Raw genomic sequence first — 14,783 nt, 5'->3', positions numbered from 1 at the left:
CGAGATGACCTAAGGCCCTGGGACCGGTGCAGACATTCGTCACCGGTGTTGGGCTGCAAGTGGCAATCGAACTCGGGTTGCCGGGTTCGTAATGCAGCGAGAGCCAACCGCTACACCACTGAGGATGCGCATCGAATTCATCGACTGAACGTATTCAATCTGCACTGGCCAGCCTGGTGAAGTATGGTCAAACTGCCTTCATCCAGCAACAATTGACAAAAGCGCCTAAAGGAAAAAATATATACTTTATAGCATTCCTTCTCTCTCGCCTCCTCAATTAGCTCGAGTGTAAGAACTCCGCACAACTTTCACCGATTTCAAAGTCTACTGTTGAAAACCTTGAGTTCGACGCGTAATGGAAAATATAAATCCATAGATCGACGATGCATTGACAGGAGGCTAATGGCGAGCCATTAGTCAGCATTCTTCAAAAGGCCATGCAGCAAACAGCTGACGCCTTACTCATGGGTTTTTTCGGTAAAGTCACGTATGTAGAAATACAATAAAATTTTATCAAAACAAAACAATCACGACGTTTCGATCACAACACAAGCGATCTTCATCAGGAGTCAAGAACAAATCACGGAGGTAAATACAACAAGAAGATGAGAGACGAGAATTCAACAAACCTGAAAGAACATTATGTGAAGCACAACCAGTCAGGCCAACAACACAGTTAGACACTTCCTGGCATGCTGGTATGTGCAATCCAGAGGTTGAACACGAAATGTAACACTCTTCTGAAATTCGTGGTCCGCCAGGAAGTGTCTAACTGTGTTGTTGGCCTGACTGGTTGTGCTTCACATAATGTTCTTTCAGGTTTGTTGAATTCTCGTCTCTCATCTTTGTGTTGTATTTACCTTCGTGATTTGTTCTTGACACCTGATGAAGATCGCTTGCGTTGTGATCGAAACGTCGTGATTGTTTTTTTGTTTTAATATAATTTTATTGTATTTCTACATACGTGACTTTACCGAAAAAAACAATGAGTAATTTTATGCAGTCACGAAAGCTTTAATACTTTATTATAACGAACGAGATGGGAGAGACTGCACGTACACCCGCTGACGTCACGCCTGCGGTTAACTGTCGGCAAATGACGTCATGTTATGCTGCAACGATGACGTCATCGCGCAGATGTTCCCTATCAAGTAGGGCCGGCGCGGGGTGAGTGAAACGCGAGTGACTCACCCCTCACCCTCACCTCGCGGGCGACTCACCCCTCACCCTCACCTCGCGAGCGACTCACCCCTCACTCCCCACGAGGGTGAACTCACCCTCACCCTCACCACGAGGGTAACTCCTCACTCGCTCCTCACACGAGCGGCACGGTGACCACGCTGTGTCTCCTGTAGGCGATGACGGCGATGGACTACCGACTTCTGTTCACGTGGAGTGACGGATTCTGTCTCGATCATATTCACGACTGAAACATTTCGTTTTTTCACGTTGTTGTGTTGTGTTACAATTGTGCCACGATAACTCTGATGAAAAACAAGAATAGCTGTTACCCTTTTGGCAGGAGGTGTTAAGATGTTCAAACACCACATGGAAACATCAAGTCAGCATTAACGACACGGTACTTGTGGACATGCAAACAAATATGCTCTGAAAAAATGTGGCGTCGTCTTTGAAACTGATTGGCCTACACCAGAGACGACAGCCTTCTTGTTTGAAGAGACAGCCTTCTTGTTTTCATGTTCACAAGTAGGCGTGCTACTGGTAGGAACCTCCTGGTTACACCAGCCCACAGGAGGGGTGGGGCTGGGTGGGGAGGGTGGGGAGGGGCTGGGTGGGGGGGAAGGGGCTGGTCACCCCGTGGTGCCCTTATAAAACTCAACGTTTAACCTACTCACGCCGGTTTGTGCCCGCCCTCACAGTCGGAGCATATTTGCGGAATACATCACCACGTGGTGCCACCGTTAACCCTGGCCACTGACCGAGCAACCCAACGTTCCTACCAGCTCCCTCCGCAGGAATGTGTTTAATGCAGACATGGTTTCTTGCAAAAGGTTTATATTTGGTGTTTGAACATCTTAACATCTTGATTTAAAGCTTTCGTAACTGTGGGGATTCATATTCTTGGTTCTTTCGGTAAAGTCACGTAGAAGGGAAACAATATTATTATTGTAATGTCACGTAGAAGGGAAACAATAAAATATTATTTCATTGTTTCCCTTCTATGTGACTTTACCGAAAGAACCAAGAATATCTTAACGTCTGTTGTATTGCCAGAAAGGATAAAACCTATTTAATTTTTTCTCACATTGTGATTGTTTGACGCAGCCATTATGAATTCCCTGAGTCACATTATCACCGTTGTCTCGTGCCTCTGCAGCTGTGTGCCTAGGCAGTGTCTTGGGTCCTGTCAGACGTGAGTTTGAAGGTTTGGTAATGGGATTTTTATTTATTTTAAAGTTACAGCTAAGCACGCTGCTTGTGTACACTAGGGTTGTAAGCTGCATGCGTTGCAATGTATGGGTAGTAACTTTGACATGATGTAGCGATACTACATAATAGAGGTTTTTTTTTTCGGTTAGGTCGCGTAAATATAAATGTGTCGTTAAACCCGCCACCACCCGACAGCCATTTAGTAAGGTTTGTCACGTCAACAAAACATGCCAATGCGTTACGAGTACAGCACACCGGTGTGTTGGTGAGTAAACCCACAACATTTGCAATTGCAGTACGACGTTTCGCCAGTAATTACCACCAGCCTCATCAGGCGACAGCCAGATACGTGGAGAAATCCTCCTGTTTCGTTCTTAAATATGTGGATAATATTGGTCACGAAAGCCTTCGTGTTAAACGTAACTATAGTGCTATCATGGCACGGATAATTTGGTTATGTTCCTCATTAGCAAAGGTTCAAACGTGGCAAAGGTGAGAAAGCCCAGAACACAGAGTGCAGGTTTGTGTCTTCAAGTATAAAGCCTGTCACGCTTCTTCCTTGAAGCAACTCGTATCAGTTTAAAGTTGTGCAAAGTCAAATGGGCCCTCAGAATTTGTCGTGACAGCAGTGAGTGCCGAAGGAAATGGGTTGGACTGTACACATGTTTTGGTGTGTGCAGTTTGTGACTATCAAACGCTGTGCTTGAGAACACGGGTTTTTTTGGTCTCCAGCTGGGAACTGTGATTTTAATTCGGGACCTCACCATCGCTCGCTTATCTCTCATACACAGGGCATTGCTTTAGACCCGAAGCCACCTCTCACCCTCCTTTGTGCCGTTTCAAGGAGCCGTGTCACCAGTTTCAAGTGTTATTTTCTTTCACCAGGTTTAGAACTCAAACAAGATACCAGGATGAATCTTAACTTACAAAAGTGACCTATTTGTTTTGGTAATATCCCGTCTCTTCAGTTGAAGTCTACCGTTGCCGTGCGTGCAAGTTTAAATTGGTGTTATTTTTGTCTTCGCAGACCGTGTCGTTTGCCTTCCTTTGGGGGTGGAGGCGACGCAGAGGAAAAATATTTTCTTCTGCAGCCCCTGGCCCTCAAGTGACTGGCGCATGAGACTCCTGGCTGTGGTGATGTCACGGGTGAGGCGCTGTGGCCGCCCAATAGGTATTGAGCATGCAGCCAAAGCGGTGGAGCCAGCAGAAAAGGTGACATCATTTAAAATATAACATTTGGTGTTGTTTCAATGTCTGAATAAAACGTTCTTAATCTCTCTGCAACCGGCACCAAGTCATGAGACATTTCCTTTTGGGTACTCTGTTAGAAAAACTTGGGGTCCCCTCATCTCCCGCATCTCACTGATGAAGCCCAGTCATCATACGGCTGTGTGCTTAATGTCATAGGTAAAATGCAATACAGTAAAAACCTTGGATTGCGAGTAAATTGGTCTGCGAGCGTTTTGCAAGACGAGCATCAATTTTAAATAAATATTAACTTGATAAACGAGCGAGGTCTTGCAATACGAGTGGTGCACGTGTACGCTTTGTACTGCCGAGCGTCACGTGAACACAACTGATATACGAGTGCTTTGATATACGAGTGTTTTGGATTACAAACACGTTTCCGGAACGAATTATGCTCGCAATCCAAGGTTTTACTGTATTTTAAAATGATTATTTAAAAAAACCCCATAAACCTTTTACAAACAGTCAATGCCGTTGCTACCACCACATCTCACAAACCCACTGTCACGGTCAATGCTGTTGATTCTGTATCTCACCATTCTTCCTTCTGCCAGATCCTGCAGCACAGTCAATGCCTGACCCTCCAAGTCTTATTTACAATATTATGCCACCAACTGGGCGTGGGTCTCCCCCTTCATCGCTCACCTCTGGGTGACAACTTCAGTGTTTGTTACAGTAACCTGCCTTCCTCCTCGATCCAGCTCAAGCTGCTCAACGTCACTCGGATTATTACTTGGTGCACTCTGACCAAAGAGTAGAGAGACTTGTGATCATTTCGTAACATTTTCTGGCCATGCTGCAGGATGTCTTCGGCAGTTGCTGAATGCTGTCACTCAGCTGCATTATATCTGAGTCTGTTTAATAAAAAATGAAAATATTCATTTATAATGGAAAAATCCGATGAGCTATGAAGCTCTTTTTTTACAGATGTCCAGTAGGGGCGGGTAAAGACGTTACAGCAACAAACAGTACAAAGACACGTGATAGTAGTTCATAGTACAAGAAAGGTAAATAAATAACCCATATACAAACAAATAAAACTAAACCATCCCCATCCTACCAGGCAAAGCCCACTGAGGTATTCACTTCTTTTTCATATATCTGTGACAGGATTTGTTGACACTGTTTTTGATTTGTACGTAAGCACTGTTTATTGTTTGCCCTGTTTGCAGAAAGTTCTGTTGCGGCCACTGCCGAGGGTCTTCAGCTGTGGTTGTCCTTGTAAAGTGAGCTGCTCTGCTCAGTCGGCCTTCACAGCTAAAATAATGAGGCCCCAGTCGGATTTCAGTCGGAAAAAAATTGCACAATGAATGGGGCGTGAGCCTGGCGCTTGTGCAGAATTTTTTTTTCCCAGATGTTGCGACGAGATGAAACGTACTGCCATCAAAGGTGGTGGCACCCTTGTGCAACTGCACATTAGAAGAGCAGCGAAACTGCTCCTGGTTTTTGTTCGTTCTTTTTTGGGGGGAGGAAAAACAAGTTAGGTTTGAATTTTTGCGACGTTTACAATTGGGTGGAAACGGCTACACCGAAACAACAATGCATTGCCCTGATATGGGAATGTGGCTGATAAGACATGACATACACACAGCCTGTTTGATGTATGGCATCTCGTTATTATTTTTGACATTCAATGTGGGATATGGTTTTCGGAAATTCATATTTCAACTGTCCACATTGCTGCTGATGTGTGCTCGATTCCTCTTTGCCGGTCGCTCACAATCAACCACTCGTCGCGAGCAGCATTCATTGGAGGGGAAGCATAAATGGCCTTACCACTTTTGTCGTCATGACAAACATGCTTATGACCTTGTAAAATGCATTGTGAATCTCCGCAGGCTCTCACCCGAATTCTTTCCAATTGCATTCGAACGAAAGTTGCGCGCGTGCGTGTGCGCGCGTGTGTGTGGAGTGTGCAGGTGACGGAAGTGAAATCCAAAGATACAAACATTGCGGCTGCAATGGAAGGCAACAATCTGACAGTGGAGGAGAAGAAAATTCTGAGAAACCACACAGAGGCCTGTCTGGTGCGTCTCCGTTGTGCTCGCGTGTGATTCTGTTTACGTGCAGGAACAGAGTGGAATCACTGTCAGTTTGACAGCTACAGGCTTAGTGCGGCCTGGAAGCGTATTATTAAATAAAGAAAAATGTTCATGTAATACAATCACAATTCTTTATAAGGGAAACAAATATCAATGAATAACAATTGGATGATTACCAATCGATTATATAATTACAATACCCCTCTCCGCCTCAAATCACTGCCCCTGAATGAATTAAATGATGACGTCACCCTGCTGCTGCTCTATTTAAGACCGGGAGCAAGTGGAAGGCCTTACCATTCTGGCAAATTGCCCGATGATGCTGGATGTAATTACCAGCGAAACGTCGTACTCAAATTTTAAATGATGTTGATTCACTCTTCAACACACCGGTGGGCTAAAGTGGTGAATTATTTGTCCTTTGTAAACGTGACACTTTTTCACTCTCATCGTGTTTTCGTATTATTTTTTTGTAACGTTCTGACCCACCCCGACTGGACATCTGTGAAAAATAGCTTCCATAGCTCATCAGATTCCTCCAGTATGAATACATCCATTGATTCCGACATTTTTGGCAAAGGGCAGTGCAACAAAGTTCATTGTACCGTGCTACACTCCGCTGCCTGCGCTCCCCAACGTCACCGACCCGCACTGTGCAGCGTGGTGAAGCACGGTGAAACAACTCCACTGAACCACACAGGGGTGGACACGGGCCCTCGTCCAGCAGTGTGTTGACAAAAGGACTGTACGTGTACAACGTGTCACTGTCGGTAGTGGAGTGGAGAAGCAAAGCCGACGCACTTCCTCAATAGTGTTGCTAAGCTGCCCCCCCCCCACCTCGTTGTCAAGTGTCTGAGAATCCTTCTCATGCGCAGGCAGTGGGATGATGCCACAGTCTGTGAGAATGGGCCGCCTGGTTTATTCACATCCGGCCAGAACGCTGCAGTCGGGTGGCTTTTAACACTGGCCTGGAGCAGGTGCTTGGCTTTGCTAATTCAGCACGAAACACGGCGGGTGTGATGACACGGTCGGTGTCGCCCGTTTGTCAGGAGTGGTGCTACAGTTGCATGGTCATGAGGCCCTAGATCAGTGTTGACTCATTTGCAGAGTCAGGGGATGCACTTTCGCCGACAAGTGTGAGGGCCGCCGCACTGCCTGCAAGGGGGGTGTTTTCACATTTGTGTACCTAGGAATTGTTCGGGGGCGCCTGTGGCACCCCTCACAACCATTTACAGCCTTCGGCCAGGAATGTCACGAAAAAAATTGCACACGAACGACAGATTCGCGCAAGCACCCGATACTCCGTTTTGAAGCTTTAAAATGAAACATCTTTGAATTGTATTATGTTTTGAATTAGATAATTTTGTTTCTTCATTAAAAGCTTATATTATTTTACATCTGGAATAACTAAATTGAAAACGGCATTTCGTGTGAATTTCCTCTCGTCGTTAAGTAGATGGCCTTGCTGGGGGTTTGGTTCGATGCGGACTTTCACCCGCCCCTCTATAGCCCCGCCAAGCGTTGGTTGGCTGCTTGGTCCCGGTCACGTGAGGCACTTCAACCAATCCGTGCCGCGTTAGTCACAATGACAAAATCACAGACCTAGGTGTTTATATATTAGGATTGTCGGGTGGCCGCATGTCATGGGCCGCACTCCAGGGCCGCCAATGGCCCGCAATGGCCTCGCAATGAAGAACACTGCCCTAGATGTTCGATGATCCCTCGCATATCACCCTAAGCGCCTCCCCCCCACCATCCATTACCCTGTGACGTGGTAGCGCATTCGCCGCTTGTTGCAGATGTTCACGGTCTGATTCCAATCGGCCGCCCTGGTTATTACTGCCGGTGTTTAACCACCAAAAATACCTGGCGTCTGCTTCACAGTGGGTGTTAAAAGACCCTGTGACAGGATTTGCAAGAGCAGGTCAAGCGTTATGCCGCCGTCACGGTCCAAATTTGCCAAATTCTAAAAATGGCACCACAAATCACTCAATTGGAATTATACTTAGCATGAACCTTCTAAAAAAGAGAGACTCCTTGAGGCTTACCTTGGGTAAACAAGCATAATAATATCACAATAATACAGCCACCCCTGTTGTGTTGGTGAAAACACAGCCCTGCACACCGACTTGTGACCCAGCAGTTGCAGGCATAATAGGGTCCTACACGTTTCCTTGGAACTCTTAAGGAAGCGTTCCTCTACACTTTGTTCCTAGACGAACAGAAATTGAATGCTGCCACTGTGGTGTAATAGCAGCACGCTGCACTTGCAATCCAGATGTCGTCAGTTCGAACTCCTGGCACGGCATTTGAAACCATTGTGCAAGTTTTTTTTTGTGTTAAATGCTCTGCGTCTGTCCACCCAGCAGTGTGAATGGGTAGACGATAGTTTGTCGATCAACACGTCTGATATGGCGGGGGTATAGTGTGGGCACTTCCACCTCTTCTAAGATGTCTGGCCAGCGTGGAAAAGTAGGCCAAACACCCTGTGAAGGGGTTCTCTCGAGCTATCGATGAGCACAGTTGGCTACGTACGGTGCGAAAGAAGTTCGACATACGTAGTGGAAGTCCCGGCAGCATTGGTGTGATAGTGCAATTGCAGGGGCTGCATCTTTATCCATAAACGTGCGTTATGAGCAGAGGTGCCGGGAGTATTGTGCATGGAAATTTCTCCTTGAGAAGTGAGCAGAGCGCTGAGTAGATTTGAGTAGGTTTAACACGGGTAACACCCACAGCCAGCAGTCACTCGACCCTGCTAAGGGGCCCGTCCATAAATGACGTCACGCACCTGGGAGGGGGGGGGGCGTTTAAGAAATGTGACGTGACATCAAATTGCGCAACTTTAAATAAATATAGACAACACGTTCTACTTAATTAAATAGACTTATTAATAAATTTTCTTAGCTCTTTCGGTAAAGTCACGTTGAAGGGAAACAATAAAATAATATATATATAAAACAATAAAAATTCTCACGACGTTTCGACCATAACGCAAACGGTCATCACCTGAAGGGAAACAATAAAATAATAAAATATATATAAAACAATTAAAATTCTCACGACGTTTCGACCATAACGCAAACGGTCATCACCTGATGCTGCCATGATGACCATTTGCGTTATGGTCGAAACGTCGTGAGAATTTTTATTGTTTATATATATTTTATTGTTTCCCTTCAACGTGACTTTACCGAAAGAGCTAAGAATCTGAATTACTGCAGTCACGAAAGCTTTAAATCAAAATGTATTAATAAATGTTTTCTCCTACAACATCAGAGTGCAGCGCCACATTAAATACGCACGACAATGACAATAGTTGAAAGCGATTTGAAGCATGTTTTATATCTTTTGGGGGGGGGGCAGAGCTTTGTGACGTCATATTTGAGGGGGGGTCTGACTTTTTGTGACGCCGTGTGACGAAGGGCGGGGGGGGGGGGGTCAAAAATCGTCCAAAATCGCGTGACGTCATTTATGGACGGCCCCTAACCCACAAGAGCTATGTGTCCTGTGGCGCTCTGTCAGTAAGGTCTTGCCAGTAAGGCTTCGCCATCCATCTGGCCTCAAGATTGTGATGTTGGGACGACGTAAGGGGGTGATGTTGCTGTATGTGATCGCAGTTGAGTAATTGTTCAGGTAATTTTTCACCATTGGGGATGTCTTGGCCGACATCTGTTTTATCGTGTGCCTTTTGTTTTTTAGATTTAAGAGGAAACCAGAGAGCCCGGAGGAAACCTGTGTGGAACAGAGGGAGAACATACAAACTCACACTCACACTCTTCAGAGTGGGGAGAATTAACGGGGGGGGTGGGGGAACATACAAACTCCACATACGCACAAACTTCAGAACAGGGGGAGAGCGTACAAACTCCACACAAAGGCACCCGAAATTGGAATCGAAGTCAGCCCTTTTCTTGCTGTGATGTACAAGTGTCACCACTGCACCACCCCCATCCTGCCGTCCACCATCGATGACTCAATGAACTGTGATATCCCATCGCAGCGCAGTAACTGACACGCGCGAGACCTTGTGGAATGGAAACGCTGCGTGCGTGCGTGCGTGCAGGCAGGCAAGGACACGTACGTGGACCCCGTGTCCGGCTACTCCGTGTTCACGAGCCGCTCTCACTTGCTGCGTGGGAAGTGCTGCGGCTCGGCCTGCAGGCACGTACGTACGCACGCACGCAGCGGCCAGTCGCGCAGCACACGCACACGGTCCCACGGCGCGGGTGGAGAACCGTCTGGAACGCTCTTCCAATATGAGGAAGGCACTGGAGCTATGCACTTTCAAATCTAGATTGAAAATGCATGTCTTTAAAACTGATCCCTCTATTTAAGACTGCGAAACAGGAGGATTTCTCCACATTTCTGGCTGTCGCCTGGTGAGGCTGGTTGTAATTACCGGTGAAACGTCACAGTACTTGAATTGTAGATGTTGTGGCTATACTCCAACACGCCGGTGTGCTGATCTAGTAACTAATTGGCACGTTTTGTTTACGTGACAAACCTTTACTAATTGGCTGTGTCAGGTGGCGGCGGGTTCAAGGACACGTTTATATTTACACGATCTAACCCAAAAAAAACCTCTTAATGGCTCTTTAAAACTGCTTGTTGTGTTTAGTTTGTTGTCCTTCCCCCGCACCTCCGATGAGCACGGTTGGCTACGTACGGTGCGTGAATGACGTTCAACATGCGTCTCCTCTCCGAGGGCCAGAGGCGACTCTCACATATCCCCGGTTGGGCACAGAATCAGAATCTTTATTTATTCATGGGGAAAAAAATCCGATGAGCTATGAAGCTCTTTTTCACACTGTCCTGTATTCGCGCACACCATTGATTTATCCAATGATCACGGCAGCAGTAGGAACGCGCGCGAAAAGTAACGCACGTGGCGACCGAGTTGCTGTGTCATCACCATTCTATTCGAGCAGTGGTTCTTCACCATTACTGCAGTCTTCTACTTCTTTGGTTCTCGATGGTTAAAACTTTTGCAATGTTAATAAATGCATGGGGCTTGATGAAACAAAGTAGTTGTACTTACGTGCCCATGCTTTATTTGTGTTTTCGATGATTTACCTTCTAAACAAATCTGGCCGTGTCTCGCACCCCCATGCGCACCCCAGTTGACGAACCACTGTATGCACTGGCGGAGCCAGTGGGGGGGGGGGGGGGGGTGGCACGTGACCCCCCGCCAATGATCCGATCGAAATTAGGGATTTCGATCTGATCCTTGGGGTTTATTAGTAATAAATCGGCATTTTGCGACCCCCACTGCCACTGTGTAACATATGACTACGTGCCAGGGACGCTATGAGATGATAGGACAATAGTCTGAGTCCATAAATGGCCTGATGCAGCATCTGTCTCCCTCGTCTCTCCCATTTCTCCACTCCTTTTCCCTCCGTTCCCTCTTATTCCCTCTTATTTCCCGAGCCGATGTATGCTGGTGTTTGAGTACCAACCGTGTCTAAGTGTACGTGTACGATGTACGCGGACACAGGGATGTGGTTACCCTCACGTTGACACTGGCACACGGCCGCACACGCTGAAGCGGCGTCTCCCCTGCCGTCCCAGTGCCCCTTTGAGCAGGTGAATGTCAAGGACCGGCACAAGAAGAGCACCTACAACGGCTACTTCTACACATGACGACTGGAAGATTGCGGATTGCAGTCATCTTCACCAGGGCTACTGGCAGGCGGATGGTCTGGTGTGTGGCGGCTGCTCTGTGGTGCTGCGGTGTCCAGGGGCACACGGTGATAGAAGTGTCCACAGGGGTGATGTCGAAGTTGTCGTGGCCTAATTAGGCGCATGTAGGATGTACAATGAGGGAAAGAAGTATTTGATCCCCTGCTGATTTTGTACGTTTGCCCACTGACAAAGAAACGATAAGTCTATAATTTTAATGGTAGGTTTATTTTAACAGTGAGAGACAGAATAACAACAACAAAAATCCAGAAAAACGCATGTCAAAAATGTTATGAATTGATTTGCATTTTAATGAGGGAAATAAATATTTGACCCCTCACGTCTCCAGCGCCATGCCGCCGCAGCAGCATGGCGCTGGAGACGTGAGGGGAGACCCCGGCCAGAGACATGGGCTCCAGGCTCAGGTACAGAGACTCCAGATTCAGGTACAGAGACTCCAGACTCAGGTACAGAGACTCCAGATTCAGGTACAGAGATTCCAGACTCAGGTACAGAGACTCCAGATTCAGGTACAGGGCTCCAGGCTCAGGTACAGAGACTCCAGATTCAGGTACAGAGACTCCAGACTCAGGTACAGAGACTCCAGATTCAGGTAAGAGACTCCAGACTCAGGTACAGAGACTCAAGACTCAGGTACAGGGACTCAAGACTCAGGTACAGAGACTCAAGACTCAGGTACAGAGACTCCAGACTCAGGTACAGAGACTCCAGACTCAGGTACAGAGACTCAAGACTCAGGTACAGAGACTCAAGACTCAGGTACAGGGACTCCAGACTCAGGTACAGAGACTCCAGATTAAGGTACGGAGACTCCAGACTCAGGTACAGAGACTCCAGATTCAGGTACGGAGACTCCAGACTCAGGTACAGAGACTCAAGACTCAGGTACAGGGACTCCAGACTCAGGTACAGAGATTCCAGACTCGGGTACAGAGACTCCAGGCTCAGGTACAGGGTTCCAGACTCAGGTACAGGGTTCCAGACTCGGGTACAGAGACTCCAGGCATAGGTAGAAGGCGCTGTGAAGTTTGTAGAGTCTTAAATTACAAGCATACAGCTCTGTACCCCTGCGTTCACCTTGTAAGAAATGAGTGGAAGAGATACCTCCTAAGAACCCCCTCATCAGTCCCTCTCAAGACTGCATCTCCCTACAGAGTTTCCTGGGGTTTCCAAGTGAACAAATTCAAATATATTTACACACACACACGTACGAAAAAAACATGGACATTATTTAAAAAATATGCTTTGTAAAATAGTAAGGTTGAACAAATTAACAAAGTAAGGACATCTGAAATGTGAGTTTTTTAGAGGTTGGTTGATATCACGTATTCTGTCAAATGTGTAGCATTTGTTTTGGAATATTGTACCATTACAGTTTAAACAATGTTTTCGTGATATAAGACCACTTTGATCAGAATATTTATTTCGACTGGACGAATCCGTTGGGCTGGCGGAGGCAGAGCGACTGGTTGTTTTAAAGGGCAGGGCCTAGGGCATGGGTTGGCAAATATGTGGCTCTTTAAGGACTGCTGTTTCGTGACGTTGTTTATTAAGGACCCACCGTCTCGTATTCACCACACAGTGCATTTCGGCTCTTGAAATATTGAGTTTTTTGTTATCGAATTCTAAAACAAGTGGCTCTGCTTGTTACTTTTTTGGTTTGCCGGCACCTGTCCTGGGGGAAGGGAGGAGGTTGTTTTCAGAATGCTCATGAAGGACACAACAACTGTGACTTCATAGAATAGCTTTGAATTAACAGCATAACGGGTCTTTCAGACTTGCTTCAACATGATTCGTTTGTTCATGCCGACATTACCGAGTGATGCGTTGTATACTGTGCTGTGTTTGCACAGAGGCCCCAACTTGTTGAAATGAAAACGGCTAGGTTGGCACAGTGGGGAGGCACGGGTGACGATTCATCTGCCAGTGATCTCAATCAGTCAAAGCCATGGCACCTGGGTCTGTCCCGTGACCTGTCAGTGAGCCTTCGACACTTCACGTGGCCTCAAAGTGCAGCTAGCCTGGCACAAGCGCCGTGGTGACCTCACCTGCACTTAGTGGCGAATGGCTGCTGTTGTTCCTGTTTACGTGTTTACACGTGTGTGCGTTGACATGTGTGTGTTTACACGTGGGGCGAGGGGTAAGTGTAGCGGTTAGCACGCTGCGCTTTGATTCCTGCTCACGGCCAACACCAGTGGCGATTACTTGAACCGGTCCTGGGACTCACCTCGGTCGACGCAGCCTCAAATGATTACCTGGTGCGGTGTGTAAACATCGCCACTGGGGAGACAAAGGCGGCCAGGCGTAGTGTTTTCCACCCACCCCTCCCCTCGTGTGCCGTGCCGGCCTTCATAGGTGCTCGCTAATAGCACTTGCCCCTACAATCTGTTAAGGCTACACGGGGGATCTTTTATCTTTATATTCTTGGTTCTTTCTGTAAAGTCACGTAGAAGGGAAACAATAAAATAATACAAATATAAAAAGTAAAATTCTAACGACGTGTGAAGGTTTTCACACCTGATGATGATTGCTTGTGTTGCAGTCGAAACGTCGTAAGAATTTTTTTTTTAATTTTAATTATTTTGTTGTTTCCCTTCTACGTGACTTTACCGAAAAAAACAAGAATTGAATCCTTGCAGTCACGAAAGCTTTAAATAAATAAAAAAATATTTGATCTTTGTTTCCACGTGTGCGCGTGTTTATGCGTCGTGGTTACACGGTGCGGAGTTCACGCGCGCACAGAGATCGCTTCGAAGCAAATTCCGCTGTCAGTCAGAGAGGCATCGTCTTCTTTGCGTGTAACGTTACAACATAACTCAGCAGACAATACGCCAACCTTGTCCATACATTGCTCCCTCCATCTACCGGTTTGAAGTGTGTTTGACACATCCCATCAGCCACACGTACCTTCTGGGGGAGCGCATGCTTTCAGCAGAGTTCATTTAATGCGCGTACACAATCAGTGCCGCCGCAGTTTTGAACCGCCAGGCGGCGGTGGGTGCGGTCGTTGCGTTGTGGAATAAATAATTTAAGTTTTTTTTTATTATTACACGCTTTTTATTAACTCTGTCTATTGTTGTATCCTCAAATCTTGTAACTCAATTTTTATCCACTTCCCAATGTGGTATCGACTGCAAACTTGGTATGCTTATGTCATACTGATGACAATACTGTATTCTATCATGAAAATAAAAAGTATATATATTTTTACAAATTCTTTTTAATGTTATTTTTTTCCTTGGGTCTAATTGTCCACGCTTAACTGACGTTGGCTGTAAAGCACCACAGTCCCCCTTACGTTGTGGCGAGCTTCGATTCCACTCCCTGGAGTCGTGGAGTTCTTTCAATACTAGTACGGTACATTTTATTAAAGCGTGTTTAAAAAAAAAGTTTTTTTAA

At 46.4% G+C, this 14,783-nt stretch overlaps 1 protein-coding gene across 1 annotated transcript; it reads left to right on the top strand.

Moving 5' to 3' along the window:
• The first annotated feature begins 177 nt into the window (after nucleotides 1-177).
• Nucleotides 178-14,598, top strand: LOC142928876 (uncharacterized protein C1orf53-like). Its single transcript, XM_076069325.1, has 4 exons — nucleotides 178-1,167; nucleotides 3,419-5,666; nucleotides 9,745-9,846; nucleotides 11,253-14,598. The coding sequence occupies exons 2-4, from the start codon at nucleotides 5,457-5,459 to the stop codon at nucleotides 11,322-11,324; spliced, it is 384 nt and encodes a 127-aa protein (XP_075925440.1). The 5' UTR covers nucleotides 178-1,167; nucleotides 3,419-5,456; the 3' UTR covers nucleotides 11,325-14,598.
• Nucleotides 14,599-14,783: the final 185 nt, after the last annotated feature.

The sequence above is a fragment of the Petromyzon marinus genome, chromosome 24 (assembly GCF_048934315.1).
Source record: "Petromyzon marinus isolate PM22_M1 ecotype Great Lakes invasive population chromosome 24, UKy_Petmar_22M1.pri1.0, whole genome shotgun sequence".
NCBI lineage: Eukaryota > Metazoa > Chordata > Hyperoartia > Petromyzontiformes > Petromyzontidae > Petromyzon > Petromyzon marinus.
Note: the sequence above shows the minus strand (reverse complement) of the source record. Positions and strands in the feature narration are given on the sequence as shown.